At 37.9% G+C, this 18,780-nt stretch overlaps 1 protein-coding gene across 1 annotated transcript in view; it reads left to right on the forward strand.

The window, feature by feature from the left end:
• Positions 1 to 18,780, forward strand: part of FMN1 (formin 1) — a 338,092-nt gene that overhangs the window by 230,892 nt on the left and 88,420 nt on the right. The window contains exons 12-14 of the mRNA XM_026651453.2: positions 3,212 to 3,358; positions 6,750 to 6,809; positions 7,385 to 7,505. Coding sequence (XP_026507238.1) covers positions 3,212 to 3,358; positions 6,750 to 6,809; positions 7,385 to 7,505 — 328 coding nt within the window. The remainder of the gene's footprint in view (positions 1 to 3,211; positions 3,359 to 6,749; positions 6,810 to 7,384; positions 7,506 to 18,780) is intronic.

The following is an 18,780-nucleotide window of genomic DNA, read 5'->3' on the forward strand; positions in this document are numbered from 1 at the left end:
GTAAATTAAGTTGTCATGGGATAAAAGGGAAGGTCCTTTCATGGATTGAGAACTGGTTAAAAGTCAGGGAACAAAGGGTAGGAATCAATGGTAAATTCATAAGAATGGAGAGGGGTAACTAGTGGTGTTCCCCAAGGGTCAGTCCTAGGACCAATCCTATTCAATTTATTCATAAATGATCTGGAGAAAGGGGTAAAAAGTGAGGTGGCAAAGTTTGCAGATGATACTAAACTGCTCAAGATAGTTAAGACCAAAGCAGACTGTGAAGACCTTCAAAAGATCTCACAAAACTAAGTGATTGGGCAACAAAATGGCGAATGAAATTTAATGTGGATAAATGTAAAGTAATGCACATTGGAAAAAATAACCCCAACTATACATACAATATGATGGGGGCTAATTTAGCTATAACAAATCAGGAAAAAGATCTTGGAGTCATCATGGATAGTTCTCTGAAGATGTCCACGTACTGTGCAGAGGCGGTCAAAAAAGCAAACAGGATGTTAGGAATCATTAAAAAGGGGATAGAGAAGAAGACGGAGAATATATTATTGCCCTTATATAAATCAATGGTACGCCCACATCTTGAATACTGCATACAGATGTGGTCTCCTCATCTCAAAAAAGATATACTGGCACTAGAAAAGGTTCAGAGAAGGGCAACTAAAATGATTAGGGGTTTGGAGAGGGTCCCATATGAGGAGAGGTTAAAGAGGCTAGGACTTTCCAGCTTGGAAAAGAGAAGACTAAGGGGGGATATGATAGAGGTATATAAAATTATGAGTGATGTGGAGAAAGTAGATAAGGAAAAGTTATTTACTTATTCCCATAATACAAGAACTCGGGGTCACCAAATGAAATTAATGGGCAGCAGGTTTAAAACAAATAAAAGGAAGTTCTTCTTCACACAGTGCACAGTCAACTTGTGGAATTCCTTACCTGAGGAGGTTGTGAAGGCTAGGACTATAACAGCGTTTAAAAGAGAACTGGATAAATTCATGGAGGTTAAGTCCATTAATGGCTATTAGCCAGGATGGGTAAGGAATGGTGTCCCTAGCCTCTGTTTGTCAGAGGGTGGAGATGGATGGCAGGAGAGAGATCACTTGATCATTACCTGTTAGGTTCACTCCCTCTGGGGCACCTGGCATTGGCCACTGTCAGTAGACAGGATACTGGGCTAGATGGACCTTTGGTCTGACCCAGTACGGCCGTTCTTATGTTCTTATCACTTTAACCTAGTGATGGGCCAAAATTGTAATCTTGAATCCAAACACCAACCTCTTGGCCCATCTCTGTTTTAGACAGGCAAACAACTGTGTTCTTACATTGGTATAGTATCTCTTTCCAATATTTCTGAAAGAAATGCATTGTGTGACTCAGCACCTACATGTAGAGCTAGGTGAAATTTTTCAGCTTAAACTATTTTTGACAAAAAATGCAGATTTGGTGACACTGAAACATTTTGTGGCTTAATTTGATTTCACCAAATTGTTTTGGTTGTAAAAAAACTTTTTAAAAAAATCAAAATGTTTCACTTTGACATTTCCTAAATGAAACATTTTGATTTTTAAATTCAAAACTGTTTGTTTTGAAATTTTGTTCAGCTTAATTTTTTTAATACGTAAACATTAAAAAATGCTCAGAACAATGTTTTATTTTGGATCAAATGAAATGTTTGACCCAGAACAAAGTTTTTTTTCAACTTTTCTTTTTGGTGAAATTTTCAAACATTTTAATTTTCAGTTTGACCCCCAAATGATTTTTTTTTTAATTGCCAACAAACCAAAAAATCCACTTGTATGTTGAATTCTAGCACGGAGAAAATTCTTATGTAGCCTTGAAAATTAGATTTTAAAATATGAGAATCATAGAATATCAGGGTTGGAAGAGACCTCAGGAGGTCATCTCATCCAATCCCCTGCTCAAAGCAGGACCAACACCAACTAAATCATCCCAGCCAGGGTTTTGTCAAGCCGGGCCCTAAAAACCTCTAAGTATGGAGATTCCACCAACTCCCTAGGTAACCCATTCTAGTGCTTCACCACCCTCCTAGTGAAATAGTTTTTCCTAATATCCAACCTAGACCTCCCCCACTGCAACTTGAGACCATTATTCCTTGTTCTGACATCTGCCACCACTTTGAACAGCCTAGCTCCATCCTCTTTGGAAACCCCCTCCCCCTTCAGGTAGTTGAAGGCTGCTATCAAATGCCCCCTCACTCTTCTCTTCTACAGACTAAATAAGCCCAGTTCCCTCAGCCTCTCCTCATAAGTCATGTGCCCCAGCCCCCTGATCATTTTTGTTGCCCTCCAGTTTGTCCACATCTGCCCTCTCTCCAGTTTGTCCAGAACTGACACATTGGCCTAATGGGTAGTGTTGTGAATGGCAGTACTTGATTCTGCTCTCTTATGTTACTCTAAAATTGGCATTGTGCCCTTCTATGTTTATACCTCAGTGATTCCATGTCAGATTTTACTTAGATTGTAAGCTCTTGGGGTAGGGTCTGTCTTTTTGTTCTGTTTGTATGGCACCCACCTCACTGGGGTCCTGTTCCAGAACTAGAGCTCTTATGCACTTTTGTAAAACAAATAATAATAAATAATACTTTTTCTCAATTTGCAAAGGAATGAATTGTTTTTAAACTGCCAACTCTGCACCCTGGGCTCTGAGAGTAAGGCTAACTTATGTCTGGTGATTTTGTGAGAGAATGAAAGAAAGCTGCTGCAGGCCAAATGAATGCACACAGTTACAGCTGTGCAAGTCCACGGTCTTCTGGTTGTTTCCTTAGTAGCACCTGTTCAATCCCCATTGAAAGCTGCCTGGTTTTGTAGAGGATGGCTTGAGGGAATCATTTGGACTGCAGAATCTTTATTACTGAGAATACCGAGGGAGAAAAAAAGAATCCGGCTTGACTCCTGCAGTGTCCAGAGCCCAAAATCACAAAACATTCCTTTACTTTACTTTGATGTGAAATCAGTGAGTGACAAACATGGAACCTCATAATGGCATTTTCATGACTACTGCACTTTAAGTACTAGTTGTAGAAAACAGTTGGGACTCTTTCATTGGTATTGTGGTAAATATTGGTATGAGTCTTTGGGGAAATCCATAATTTTTGTCTGTCTCATCATTGTAACATTCATGGGCAACAGTAAAAGAATTGTAAACTTCTTGTACCACCTGATGTTACAAATTAGTATTCCTCTTTCAGGATTTGCTGGACATGACAAGTGTGAAGGAAATTTTAGGCTTGATTTTGTCTTTTGGAAATTATATGAATGGGGGAAACAGGACACGAGGTCAAGCAGATGGATTTGGTTTGGAAATTCTTCCCAAACTAAAGGATGTCAAGAGCAGAGTAAGTACTTGTTTTTACTTTAAAGGGCATTTGTCAAGTGATCTTTTTCATGTTCCATCATCTGCAAAAGGTTGAGCTCTCTCTTGCCTCTTACTATTATCTGTTTTAAACAGCAGCACGCTTTGTAGATGTTACTTTTAGAATGTTTCTCCCTTCATTGTTCTTTTGCACAGATCATTTGCATCACAAAGAATTTTCCTCCTCACTGACTACTGGCCTCTGTCTCTTTCTCCCCGATTTGCCCCCTGTCTCACACATGCACACATAGACATCTCCTGTCTCACCTAGATTCTGCCACTGGAAAAATTATCCTGGTGTCAAAGCCTTTTTGTGTATTTTTCAGTCAAAATTCAGTCAGTGCAGAGTTAAAGACATGTAAGAGAGCACAGAGGGCAGAAGGTTTCTCCAGTGACTGTCCCCAACCTTCATTCCTGATATTAGTTGCATGTCTTTACAAAAGCCACTAGCATGTAGGAAATACATTGAGGGCCAAGTTTAGGAACAATGGCTAGAAACTGTAAAACGGAAAGATCAGATTTGAGTTTATGGGTTTGGATTCTTGGTGGAAGAGTCTGCCCATGTCTGCAAAGTGTTGCCTGTCTTCATTTTTAAGTTGGCAAGTATCACATCTTTTTCAAATAACAGTTGTAACACAAGAATTCTGAACTGCTATACTGAGTGAAGAAGAAAAATCAGCTTAGATGGCAAATTCTGTTCTGAAAAACTGCAAACCCAAAGGGTCTCTGGATAGTTACTTAAGGCTTTAGTCAGGACACTTAAAAATTAGCCACTTTGGGGGCTTATGTTGCCCTACCTCCGTCTCAGCAGGGATGATGTTTGAGCAATTGAGCAGTAGAAAGACAAACCTTGTGGTCCTGGGGGGAGTGCAGGCTTGGCTGCTCTGTGCCCCTCTCATCTTGAATGCACATGGTGATCATACCTGGCAAGGGGAGGAGGTGGGAATTTTATAACTCTCCCTGTTGCAATTGGCTTAAAAAAAAAAAGTTTGGGGACCCCTGGCTTAGGATGACTATATGTCCCATTTTGGCCCTATACGTCCCACCTTTTAGGCTGAAAAGAACCAACCCTGAATATTGATTATGTGGCATGGAGGCCTGGAAAGATAATAAAGTTGTGGTTCCACCCTTTAAAATCTGTCTCTGTGTCTGTGACCCAGTCTTCTGCCTGTCCTAATCAAACCAAGGTGATAGGTATGTGTAACATACTAGGGTACAATCCAGACTAATGAGTGGCTATGTCACCCTTACACTAACCTGGGGTGCCCTTTACAATGCTTTACTGTTGTAACCTCCAGTCTGGACTGCTTACAAACCGCCTCCTTCAGGCAAGTCACTCCCAGCTACGTCTGTGTGTGCTGCAGCCAGCCAGCCAGCCACACCTTGGCTTTTACCAACCTTGGTTATACTGCAGCGTGACCCCAACACACTCCCAGTCTTAGACCTTCCCCCAAAAATGTATGTCCATTGTATGCCCAACCCTCTCCTGGACAATACGATTTTATATAAAGTCTGTTATTGCTTCAGAAGAAATAATATGCACATAACTTGCCACGCCAAATGGAGTTCCCCAGACACTTCAGTTTAAACACACTGGATTAGATAAAACAATAAAACAAGTTTATTAACTACAAAGACAGATTTTAAGTGAGTACAAGTAATGAGGCATAAAAGTCAGAAATGGTTACAAGAAAAATAAAGATAAAACGCAATTGGTGCCTAACTTAACAAACTATGTTAAATTCAAAGCAAAGTTTTCTCACCACATGCTCTCAGCAGTCTTTCTGACCAAACTTCTTAGGTCAGAACCCCTTCTCCAGTCCAGTGAATGTTTCCTTTGTTGCTGCTAGTGCCATGAATGCGATGGGTAGGGAGAAAGAGAGGGGTGTTGTGGGGTGTTTGTCCCTCCTTTTTTTAGTGTCAATCCTCCTCTTGAAAAAACATTTCCATCTGAGATTCAGGAGACAAAGTGTCTATAGGAAAGGATGCTCCCTGCTGCTTTTCCTCACATGTTGGAGCTTCTTTTGTTTCTCTTGTTGCTTGGTGACTCTGTTTACTGGTTAAGTGCAAATTAAGCAGAGAGCACATTGCTTTGTTTGAGAAAGACCTGTTTGCCAACCTCAGTTTGGAACATGTGGTAATAACACCGTACAGTGGAATCTTACCACTTAACATACAATGTTGCCACACACATTTTATCAGGCCAATAATAACCAGCAAATTATGAGTTTTCAAATGATATCTCACAAAGCATACTTTGTACAAAGACTATTACAGTAATCTGTAGCGTGTGGACCCAGGTACATTCTGTCACAGTGTGGTGTAAGAGTGTATATAGAATAAAGTAGAACTAATGTTTTACTTCACAAGGGCAATATATATATATTGTTTTGCCTGTATGAAGAGTAGTGACTTGCTTAGTTACGAATTTTGCTGCTCTGTGTTATTAATAAAATATAATGTGCTGCAGACTCAAATATACACCAGACAGCTCTGTGCAGGAAGTCATACATTGTGCATATCCGAACCTTTACCCTGATAGCTATCAATACGCTATATACAAATGAAAAAAAAGACATCAAAGACATTCCATGTATAATACACTACATTGTCTTTCTTTTGTGCTGTTTAATAATTTCCTGTAATTTATGATTCCATACCTGAGCACTGTTTATCCATTTCCACAGCTGAAATGGGGTAAATTGATTCAGTAACATACGAAAATAAAACATTGTCATGCGCAATAATACAGGCAATGCAGGACCGAGAAAGTAGTGGCTTTGTAGAGGGAAAATCTTTTAATATGGTAGAAGTATATATTCATGAAACAACATACACTATGTATGAAATGCACTGAGCATGTGTATACTCCATGGTTTTATATTTGGTATAAAAGGAATGGAATGCTTATACACTTCATGGTCTGTGTTAAACAGAAGGTGAGGCTAAATAAACTAAAGGTCCCATTTAGCTTTAAAACCTGTGAATTTTAAAATGTGTGAATTTATTGAAATTTTTCAGGCAATTACAATGTTTGTTAATATAATTACTTGAATTATTAGAGAATTGTAACACCTGGCAGTTTTTCCCACTGCAGGATCCCAGTAACTCCAATTGGTAGAACTTATTGGTGTCCTGTGGTGGGAAAATCAGGTCCCTGATTACTATACTATATTATACTATACTATACTACACTATACTATACTATACTGCGACTAATACATTGTGGATCCTACTCCACAAGGCCACGTAAATTAATAACATGGGATTATATTCCTTTTAAACTGATTTAAAACTACTTTCATCATATGTCTTCTGACATTGTTTTCACTCCCAATTTAACCTTTTAATGAATATATTTAATTTCTTCCTAGGATAACGGTATTAATCTTGTGGATTATGTTGTCATATATTACCTACGACACTTCGACAAGGTAAATGATTCATTTGCTGAATTAACTACTGTATCAGTATATTACTTAGAGAAATTGTGTTGACAAAGAGACAAAGATTAGAGAAAGACTTGAATTTATTACTAATTTTTCTTGTCTGGATAAAATAGTTCCAACAGGGAAAATAAAATTTATAAAATTGAATACTAAGACCAAGATTGTCTACTTTCAATGGTTTTCAGAAATTATGGTTGGGGGGAAGGAAATTCCCCATTGTGCAGTAGCTGACAACTCTTACCAACAAATGTTTTCAAAGCCAGTTCTTGGAAAATATTTTTGGACAAAGCCCAAAATGTAGCAGTGATAGTGCCTCAAAGACCTTGTCACTTTAAGCCTGCGACAGGAAATTAACTAGCGGGACTAGACAGTAAGTATTTCTGTTATTACAGTAGTGAAATTTGAGAAGACTCAGGGCTTGTCTACCTTAGGTTTTTTCCCCCACTGGGAAAAAGCTCCCACGCAAGTAATTTTTTACACTCGAGTAGGGCATCTATACCAGGAGTATTTTTTTTCCGGGCACAGCTGCATGAGTTTGTTTGTTTGTTTGTTTGTTTTAGGATGCAGGAACAGACAAGAGTATTTTTCCTCTACCAGAACCACAAGATTTCTTCCAGGCCTCCCAAGTTAAGTTTGAAGACCTAGTAAAAGACTTAAGAAAACTGAAGAGAGATCTAGAAGGTAACTGGGAACTTTTACATTGTTATGCTAACAACTGAGTGCCATTTAAAAAGTGAATTTTGAGTTTTGTTTATTACTAATTAGGTTTGTAGTGTTGTTCACTCTACATATTTACACCCTGGCACAAATTACAAACATAAAATAAAACTAAGTGTACATCATGACTTTTTAAAAATGAAAGCAAAACCAGCAAAAAGTAATTTTCTATAATCCCTTTTAAATTCAAAGGGCCCCAAAAGAAATCTCTTGGAAATTTGCTTTAATTATGTAGGAATTTTCCTCTGGCTTCTCCAGGTTTCTGTGTTTAACTGTAGATACCTCTTAGTCCAATGACATAAATACTTGCCACAGTCCTTGTATAACAATTTAACAGCTACAAGAAAGAATTTGAATACTATTAATGTAAAAATAAAGCACTGCTTGCCAAGACACAGCAAAGGGAAATGGAGAGCTTCAGCTCAAAATATGTTTTACCCTTGGACATGAAATAAACATTTAAAAATGTTTATTATAAAAAGGGGCTCAGGAAGGCAAGTCTTCTATCAATCAAAGCACTGAGTTAGAAATAAAATAGGAGTGGGTTGCTCTCTAAGTATTCTAGACAGTTTCATTTTTACCTCATGCTTTGTAAGACTTTCTTAAATAAACACAGCAAATGATGACTGAATATTTTTCGCTTCTCACTTTTGTTAGGGAAAAGTAATACTAAGGCTGTTTTGTATAAAAATGGGATTTCAAGAAAAGAATTCTACATAAAAGAATATACAGAATATTCTGCTTAAATTTAAATAATATATTAACTTCTCTGGGCGGGTTTTCCAAACAAAACATTAATTTTAGATTCAGAATTGAGCAAGATGACTGTATTCTATTGTTCAGTGTAAGGCAATAAAAACCATTGCGAACTAATTTATTCTTCCAGTTAGAAATGGCTGAAGGAGGGTTTCAAAGGTCAACAGTGGTAGGAAGGTATCAGTTGTTGTTTATTCAACCCAGGCATAGGCGAGTGCTCTATCTCCTCTCATCTCTTGGCCCTGTAAAACCCTTGGCCTGCCCTCTCTCGTGCTAGTTTGTGCAGAAACATGATCTGTGTTTGATGTTCTTCTACTCCAGCATGTAGTTCTGCTGCCGTGCATTTCACTGTTACAGGCTGCGCTGTAAGGCTTTGACATTTACATGATTTTAGTGCTAAATTGCAAAGAAAATAAAGAGAGAAAGAAAAAGGAGGGGTAGTGAAAAACACAATAGTTCAGGCTTCCCTATTTTTATTAGATTTATATTTTTGTTGTGATCTTTTGTTTTTGTGCTTCAAGATGTATATTTTGTCAGACTATTATAAAGAAAGGTAGAAGCTTTTATATGACCACAGATGATGGGAGAAAGGGAAGAAGAAGAAGATGATGATGATGCTTTTATAGGAAAATAATATAAATATAGTGCTGAGTGCCTTTATTATATTACTGTATAAAAACATATATGAAACTTGACAAAGTCAAATAATGGATGAAAGTAATGACTTTATGACACATAGCAAATGTTGTCAAACAAAAAACATTCTTGTAATCGTTTGATGTGCCAGTGTGTTTAACACTTGAAAGGCACCCAGAAATTTTTGGAGGAATGCTAATACATTTCTCTAATGAATTTCTCTTACATTTAAACAAAAAAATAGTCGTACTAGGAACATTGTGCATAATAGTAGTAATAGGACCATTGTGTGTAAATATGCCTTTTTTTAAATATTCCCTTTCAAATTTCTCTTGTTAGATAACACTGTAGTTTAGTTCACATCAAATGTTTTAATTGAAGAGGATATAATTTTAACACATACAACAAACATTTGATGAGTCTCTGTAGTTTATTGTAGCCGTTAAAAAGTTGTGGCTGCTGCCAGAATACCAGTGAAAGTCTAAAACTGAAACAGATGTGATTAGCAGAAACCAAGTCCAGAGAAGCGTCAGGCCCAGCCATCCAGACAGGCGCGGCCCTTCAGATGTAAATAATTTGAACAATATTAACTGCTGTTGCCTGTATTATAGGGTACATTAGATTTATTTTATGGTTTGGTTGGCAAAGGTAGCTTGCGTGTCCAGTCAAAGCAAACCTCCATGGAAGTGTGATGAGACAAGGGCAATAAACAGGGGGGTTTCTCATGTGCTACTAGGAAAAAAACTCCTGCTCTGTGGAGCATTAGCTTTATTTTTCACAAACCTATTTTCTTAGACAATACAATAGCACAAAAATGAAGACAAAAAGCCACAGTAACTTTAAATACCACCCAGTGTATCTGAAATAACATGTTCAAGGTAAATGCTTGTTTCTTTAATGAAAGTAAATTGTTACTATTACACAAATTATTTGCTGATCACTTTATCAAGGCATTCATTTATCTGTATATCATAGATGTTAAAATAGGAAGGATTGAGTTGTTATGCCAGAGAGAGATGTCTTAGTGGTCTAAGCCTTGGGTTTGAAATACCTAGACTCTATGGAACCAAGAGTTCAAATCCAGACAGGGGCCATGCAGCCTTTCATCCTTTTGAGGCAAACAGATTGAGTTCCATGCAATTTAATGGACAGACATCATTAAAGGGACAGTTTCAACTAAAAATTGGCTCAAAAAAATTTTTTTTTAAAAACAAGCTTTCGCAAAACAAATAGAAATCTTTCAATTACTTTTTTAAAAAACTTTGAGTCAAAACAATTTCTAACACACATTCTGCCCTGGCTTTGCATAGCCCTGAGAACTTTAAAGTTAAAAAGATTATACACAGAAGTTAAATAGATTTAACTGAATATCATTTTTCAGGCTGAGAGAAATACAGAAAGTACACAGTATAACTAGTGAAATATAAATAAGAGATGAAATCCTGGCTCCCATTGACCTCTGTGTTGCCAGGATTTCAACTAAGGTTTTTATAGTTCTTTCATTTTCAATAATTTGAAGTATTTCTAGTAACATAAGCAAAGATATTAATTTTATAAGATGGGATTTTTAAGTTAACACTGTTCTTTTAAAAACAAAGTTTCCCTTTGCTCTGCATGGGTTTTAAAAATCGTATTATCCCTTTTTCTTGGTCTGTGGCAAAAATTTCCATCTCCCTTCCCTTCACCCCCCAAAATATTCCTTTCTTATCATTGTGCAGTATGCTGTTTGGTTGCTGCTCCTGAAAAGGTAGTTTCATTTCAGTGGTTACGTATGAATGTATAAAACACTTAATTCTTTTGAGTTGAAAGCTGATGTACCATTTTTCTATATCAGGCATTATTTTACATACCCTTATCATGTTCACTCTCATTCATCTCCTGTTTAGGATAAACAATCTCAATATTTTCAATTTCTATTTATATGAGAGGTTTTCTGTACCCTTGGTCTCTCTTGTTGCCCCTTCTTGTTCTGCAATATTATTTTTGAAATGATGTGACCAGTACTACACACAGTACCATTGATTTACATAAAGGCATTATAAAAATTTGTGTATTATTCACCATCCCATTCCTTATGAATCCTAGCACTTTGCTTTTTTATGACTGTAGATAAATACTGGGGTGTGTGTATGGGGGGTTGTTTGTCTTTGTTGAGTGGTCTACAGTGGGAGAAGAGATGGGCCAACACTGAGCACTTTTGACATCCCACTCTTATTGTACATGGGTAGGATTTACAAAAGTGCCTGCGTGAGTCAGAAGCATACGTCCCATTGAAAGGCCACAGGATTTGTGTTCATAGGACAGTCAGTTGCTTTTGTAAATTCCACCTTTTATCATGTTCCTATGTAATTAGATATGAAGATGCTGGCCACCATTTCTATGCTAGCAAATTATGGGTGCAACTGAAATAATTTAAATGTTTACATTACAAGCTCAGTGAAGTACATATATGACTAAGTGGCAATACATTTCCCCTCAAATAATGCAGATGCAAAGTTAGAGGATTGGTGAAGCCTGGGCTCAAAATTTATTTATGTATCTGTTTATTGTGTGCAAAAGTGTGCTCTGGGTAAGTAGTAGTATCCATATGTTAATCACTCAATCATATGATATATGTATGATTCACCTTTGGTACTCTGTCCTTTACCCACTAATCCCTCTCCACCATGACTTATTCTACATGTCAGCCCCTTCTCCTCATAAATATGTTGTTTAATATTTATTATATTCACTATGGTAGTACCTAGGGACTGACTGAGAACAGGGCTCCATTATGTTAGACACTGAGCAAGTAGAAAAAAGCTGTGACAGGGTAGTATGCCCTTAAGGGTAGCAGTGCTTACTGGTCAGCCCACCCCCAGTCACATGTCATGGGCCTTCAACATTTTGGAAGGTTTTTGTTTGTTTATTCTAAGACCTAGGAAATAAGAGGTATTGGTGACGAGGAAGCAGTCCTGAGAATAAGTAGTGCTTGGGAGAAAGGCAGTCATTGTTTCTTTAAGGCCTTGAAAGGCGGGTGGGGCAAATCTCCCCTCTCACCCAGGCAGTTGGGAATGAGCTGGGAAAAGGAGACTAGCATATATACTGCCTTCTCTAAGACCATAAGAATGGCTGTACTTTTCCTTATTTACTTTCTCCACATCACTCATGATTTTATATGCCTCTATCATATCCCCCCTTAGTCTCCTCTTTTCCAAGCTGGAAAGTCCTAGCCTCTTTAATCTCTCCTCATATGGGACCTGTTCCAACCCTCTAATCATTTTAGTTGCCCTTCTCTGAACTTTTTCTAATGCCAGTATATCTTTTTTGAGATGAGGAGACCACATCTGTACGCAGTATTCAAGATGTGGCCGTACCATTGATTTATATAAGGGCAATAAGATATTCTCCATCTTATTCTCTATCCCCTTTTTAATGATTCTTAACATCCTAACACGGCTGCCCACTGCGTGGATGTCTTCAGAGAACTATCCACAATGACTCCAAGATCTTTTTCCTGATTAGCTGTAGCTAAATTAGTCCCCATCATGTTGTATGTATAGTTGGGGTTATTTTTTCCAATGTGCATTACTTTAAATTTATCCACATTAAATTTCATTTGCCATTTTGTTACCCAATCACTTAGTTTTGTGAGATCTTTTTGAAGTTCTTCACAGTCTGCTTTGGTCTTAACTATCTTGAGCAGTTTAGTATCATCTGCAAACTTTGCCACCTCACTTTTTACCCCTTTCTCCAGATCATTTATAAATAAGTTGAATAGGATTGGTCCTAGGACTGACCCTTGGGGAACACCGCTAGTTACCCCTCTCCATTCTCTCTCATAGCAAGGCAGACATCAGCAGCAGAGACTGCCTCCAAACTGGAGGACTAATTGGGAAAGGATGCTCAGCTGAAAGTAAAGCTGGCTAAAGCCCTGCAGCTGGCCTAAACCACTACCCCAGCTCCATTGATGAGGGCTGAGCAGGAAACTCCTGTCTGAAGTGGGAGTTACTGTCTGTTCTAACGCTAGAGGCAGAGAACTGCCTGCAATACAACCCCAGCCCCAGAAAGAGGGCTGAGGGGGGACTCCTGTCTGGAGGAGGGTGATACTGTGACTGGCTTAAGGCGAGAGACAGAGGGGTTGCTCACAATACAGCCCAGCTGCTGCAGAGAAGGGCTGGAAATGGCTTCAAGGAAACCACTTCATAGCTGAATAAGAAGAATCTGTCAGAAGCCACAAATCCAAGGTGGGGCTAGCAGAGCTGCAGATGTGGAGGAGCCACTGACAAGCAGGGTGAAAGTAGGAGCATCCCAGGGAAATAGTGGAGGTATTGAAGGAAGAGTCCTTAAACAGGGTCCCTGGATAGGGACCCAAAGGAGAGGGTGGACCTGTGGGTTCCCCCAACTCTCCCTCGGAACAAGAGGGGAAGTACAGACATCAAGAGTAAAAAAGGCCAAGAACTGTGAGTTCCAGACAGAAACTGAGGGACAGGCTTAGAAGCCATTAGATGTTGAGCTTTTTTATTTTGGGGCTTTTCTATTAATCCTAGAAAGGGAACAGATTGAGAGGTGTCCTGGCCGGAGGGCTGGGCCATGGAAACAGCAGGTCATTGTGGAACCAGACAGATAAAGGGACTGCTAGAGTGAAAGAACTGCTCTGACACTGCATCTTGACATTTGGATGCACTCCTGAGATGAGAGGCTCAACTACAAACTCAAATAGGCAAGACAGACAAAGGGTGGGGGAAAGAGGTATGACATGCTGTAACATTTTGGGATTCAACTCAGACCAGCCAGAGGTGGTGTCACTGCTTGTCCTGTAACTCTGAGCGCCTTAAAATGTTCTGCTCCTGTAGCTCCCTGTCTGGATGCTCCAAGCCAGCATACAAGATGTGGGTGTGGGTGTGGTGTGGGTGGGTGTAGAGCTGCCCTAGTTCAGAAACTCTGAATCCAGCAGCCTGCTTGTTACACCTCAGCCACACTCTGGTCTCCACCAGCCATGATTACTACTAGCCAAGTGACCCCCAACACACCTCCAGTCCCCAAACTGACTGCCGTGAAATGGCCAGCCCTCTCCTGGACCGTTGAGAGAAGTAATAAAGTCTATTGCCCTTTTAAAGAGACAAAAGCACATCAACTTGTTGCTTTAAATGGAGTTAATAATCACTTGCAGTCAAACAGCACTGGGTGATTTAGAATAAAAGTAAAATAAGTTTAGTTAATCAAAAAAGAGAGAGATTAAGTGAGTTCAGGTGAAAGGGATAAAGTCAGAAATAGTTACAAACAAATAAAAATGGGGGGAAACACTTTCTAGTGACTACATAACAAAACTACAGTCTTGGTTCAAGGTAAGAGTCTGACCACCTTCCAGCCTCCTTCCAGCAAGATGGCTGACCACCACCTTGGTCAAGATCTCCCCCAAAGTCTGAAGTACTTGGTTCCTTTGTCTTCTTAGGTAAAAGTTAACTTGGGATTTTTTGCCCCTGTCTTTTATAGTCAAGTGAACGTTTGACATGTATCCTTAAAGTTCAGTGCCACTGCTGTGAGGAAAGGTGCCATGGAGTCTGATGGAGATGTATGTTTCTGTGATTCCATGAAAACACTCTAATGAAATCATCCACATCTGCCCTGCCAGTCTCCTCTATATAAACGTTCTGAGGCTGCTCTTATGTCTCCTCCTGCTAGCTTCAGTTTCTTTGGTTCCATGGGCTTGTTCCTGCCTGGAATTTCCTTCTTCCCCAAGTCCACATATCACCACATGGGTCTTAACGCTCCCACAGTTGAGAGCATATTAGCTCATATGCAGTTTTGGGTCTGGAGAGTACTGGGGGAAAAGTGAAATTCCCCCCAAAAAACTACCCTTGTGTTAGACCCAATATGGACACAGTTCACTTCTGGAACAGGATTTTCTGTGCATTAAAATGTCATGACTTTAAAGTCTGATAAATTGCAGCCCTGCAGACTGAACCTGGATAATAGAACTCACTTCCACAAGTGATAAGTTGGTCCACTAACTTCACCATGATCAAATCTAAAAGCAAAACTCATTCCCCCCCAACCCCATTACAGTTTGCCACTACAGGCAGGGAAGGATGATCATGAGATGCATTGCTTTATTTCTTTTTAATTTTTGCAAGACCATCTGATACTATGTGTTTATTTTAGAAAACTCTTTACAAAACATATTTCATGTTTGCAGAGCACTGTTTTCAGTGGTTCATAGGATTATGACCATATTAAAACCAATTTTCACCAGAATATTCAAAGACATTTTCTCTCATGCTATACTTCAATTTTCTACCCCCATGTGTTTTGGTGTTAGAGCTGTTCTTGCAGAAGGTTGCAATATTTTTTTGTTTGTTTTTTTAACAGGGGAAATGGACTTCTTTTGTCTCTTTCCACATGATACATAATAGCTGAACTGTTTTAGCTCACATTTTCCAAAAATATTCACTTTTTAGATGGAAACTAAGACTGAAACATTTCAGTCTGAAAGATGACAGTTTCCAGAAGTTAGAAATGTCTTGAAAAATAGGTTAGAATGCAAATGCTTATTCAGTCTTAACTATTGCAGTCACTGCTTCTATAATTATTGCTGGGCAGAAACTGCAAAACATTTTCCACCAGTATTTGTTCAAATTTTAAAATAAATTTGATTTGGCTATGTTTGCACCACATTTGTGTTTTCCAAATATTGTAAACAAACAGGTTTACTAATAGAAATGTCTACTGAAACAGCAAATTTTTATGAGAGTATATCACATCAGTCAGTATTCACAGAAAATTAACTTCAAATTCATAATTACAAATGTACACACCTGAGGCTCAGTTACTCATTCAGTGACAAAATAGAAACATACCACATTAAATCAGCCCAGTTATAAAATATTTTCAGCAAAATATTCACAAACTAAGAATTTAATTTTAATTTCAATTTCAAAATTAAATTAAATTTAAATTGATTTAATTAAAAATTTTAAAATTTTATTTTCCAGAATGATTTGGTGAATAAATTCAAGAAATTGGCAACTGTTCATGAGCTATTCTCCAAACAGAAATATTCAGCATTAATTATATATATATATATATTTGTTATTTTCTAAGATCTAATATACATGTATAGAGAACATTCTATGCATTAGATAAAATGCATTATATCGAGTAAAGACTTTTTTATTGTGATTATGATGCATAGTTAAAGACAATCATTCAAGTATTTGACTGAAAAGAGTAATGGTCAAGGATGAGCCAAAACAAAAGAATATAGAAATAGAATTCTTTATGTTGTGCTTTTCTTACTCAAGATATCACAGAACATTTTACAGAGTAACTAGCTCCATTTTGGTACTTCAGTGACTGACTGGGCAAATGCGATAGAGTATGTTCTCATCAAAATCTCATACTCAACCATGGACTGTTTTTTCATTTTGTTTTTAAAGAAATGAACTCAGCCCACTGTGCGTGGGTGTGTGTCAATAAATTATTAAAAGCAATAGAGAATTAGTTAGCTGATATTATACAAAATCTGAGGAGACTCAGCCCCATGGTAATCTCTAAAATAATTACCCCACCTTTAATTCTTGGGTTAATGTTTGAGTACATATATGGGCATTACCTCATTGTACAAAGCTCATCAGCCTTGAACTTTTTTTGATCAAATGGGGATGTGAATTTCACAGTTGAAGTCCCTCCAATGACAATGCCCTGCCACCAGAAATTCTAATTTAAAAAAGGGATGATGTGATTTTTTTGAGTAGCTAAGGTCAAGACCCTGAAATTATTATCCACACCTTGAATTATACTTATAAGAAGGTAAGGAGCCAGTGACTTTTATTGGGAATTGCTTAATTTGACAAAAGGAATATTGGCTAAGACTCAGGAATCTGCATTTTTTAGTTCTAATGTCTAACAATTTTGAATGCTGACTTTCTAAATACTCCTTAGTAGTTCTCTGAATAATTTACTTAATATGCGCCAATAAATGGTTATGAGTGGAAGATGACTGTTACGTGATAACAATGGTTACAATTTTCAAAAGGACATAAGTGATTTAGGAGTCTAAATCCCATTTTCAAAAGTGGTTTGGGCACTTAGAAAACAGTGGGTACATCTACACCAGAGCTGGAGGTGTAATTTCCAGCTCTCGTAGATGTACACATGCTAGCTTTGATGGAATTAGCATACTAAAAATAGCAGCATAGCTGCAGCTGTGTAGGTGGTAGAATGGGCTAGTCACCCTGATTTAAGTCTCATCCAACACCCTATGTACATACTTGGGTGGTTAGTCCATCCTGCCACCCATGCCCCTGTGGCTACATTGCTACTTTTAGTGTGCTAGCTCTAGCATGTATAGCTACCTGAGCTGAGAATCACACCTCCAGGTCTGGTGTAGATGAACTTAAGTCTCATTGAAATCAAGTACCTAAGTCACTTTTGGAAGTGAGACTTAGGATCCTAAGTCACTTAGACGTTTTTGAACATTTTATCCAGAATCAGTAGATATGCTATATTGTTCTTTTCCGGGCAGGGTCAGATCAAATCATTTCTTCTTCTTAATTAAAATAGTTTAAAATTAAAGTTTTGAGAAGCAGATACAGGATAGATGGTGAGGAACAAAAATACTTGTATGTATGTGGTGTTTATTTAGAGGTTGTGAGTGGAACACACTGATATACCTATAGGTAAGATTTTCCTACTATTTTCACTGTAAAGGGTCATTTTCAGATGCTTATTATTTTGCCAAACATTTACATTTTTGATCTGCAAGCCAATGTTAGAGGAAAGTTAGAGCAGGAAAGATTTTGTTTTCAAGAGTAAAAAATGTCAGTATTTTTCTATTTAAAAAAAAAAAAGCTTGTGACCTTTATGGGAATAGCTTTCAAGCCTCAGTGGGAGGTGACAAAAACTAGGTCATAGATGTGCCTTTCAGCAGTCCAGTTAAAAACAGTTTTAACTTGAATGCTTGCTTTTTCCCCATAAAACTTGGTCCAATAAAAGATATTACTTCACCCACTTCTTCTCTCTAATTTCCTGGGACCAGCCTTGCTACAACAACACTGCAAACAACAGTTTTGATTTGGCAGGTACAAGATAGGGGTTTAAAAATAAACTTTGTGCATGTGCACTGTGTTTTGTTGTACAATAAAACTAAAAGTCTGCTAGTGTTCAAGTGGTACTATGCACGTGTGCAAACATACAATGACTGGAAATTTTCATTAATGGATGATCTCTCAGTATTCCATTAGATTTCCGCAGCTCTGCATAAGATAGTTGAATGAATTTTCACTTTAATACATAGGAGACTCAACATCTATAGAGTTTGGATAGTGTGAAGTGAATGAGGCATGGGTAAGCAGTAAGTGAGGCTGTGTATTGTATTGTGGGCTAAGCATGGCTAGAAGCTGAAGCTAGACAAATATAGACTAGAAATAAGGTTCAAACTTTTTAAAGTGATGGTAATTAATCATTAGAATAACTTACCACTGGATGTGGTTGATGTTTTATCACCTGAAGTCTTTTAAAATCAGGAATGTATGTCTTTCCAAAAGATATATGTTTTAGCTCAACCAGAAGTTATGGGTTTGATGGAAGAATTACTGGTATTATGCAGGAGGTCAGAGATCCCACACTACAGAAATAAATTGGAGATCAACTTTTTCCACATACATTGTCACAATCCACAAACACACCTTATTAAGATTTTTCTGAGACCCCCTGTACCTGATTCATTATACATGGTTGTTATATATGGTCTAAATTAGGCAGACAGTTCAGTTCCATAATACTAATTTTCCTGTACTGCTCCGAAACATCAGACAAGACTGAGGTTCTGATCATTTATTGGGTTCTGCTAGCACAGACCCCTGCA

The sequence above is a fragment of the Terrapene carolina genome, unplaced genomic scaffold (genome assembly GCF_002925995.2).
Source record: "Terrapene carolina triunguis isolate 2854851 unplaced genomic scaffold, T_m_triunguis-2.0 Scaffold96, whole genome shotgun sequence".
Lineage (NCBI taxonomy): Eukaryota > Metazoa > Chordata > Testudines > Emydidae > Terrapene > Terrapene triunguis.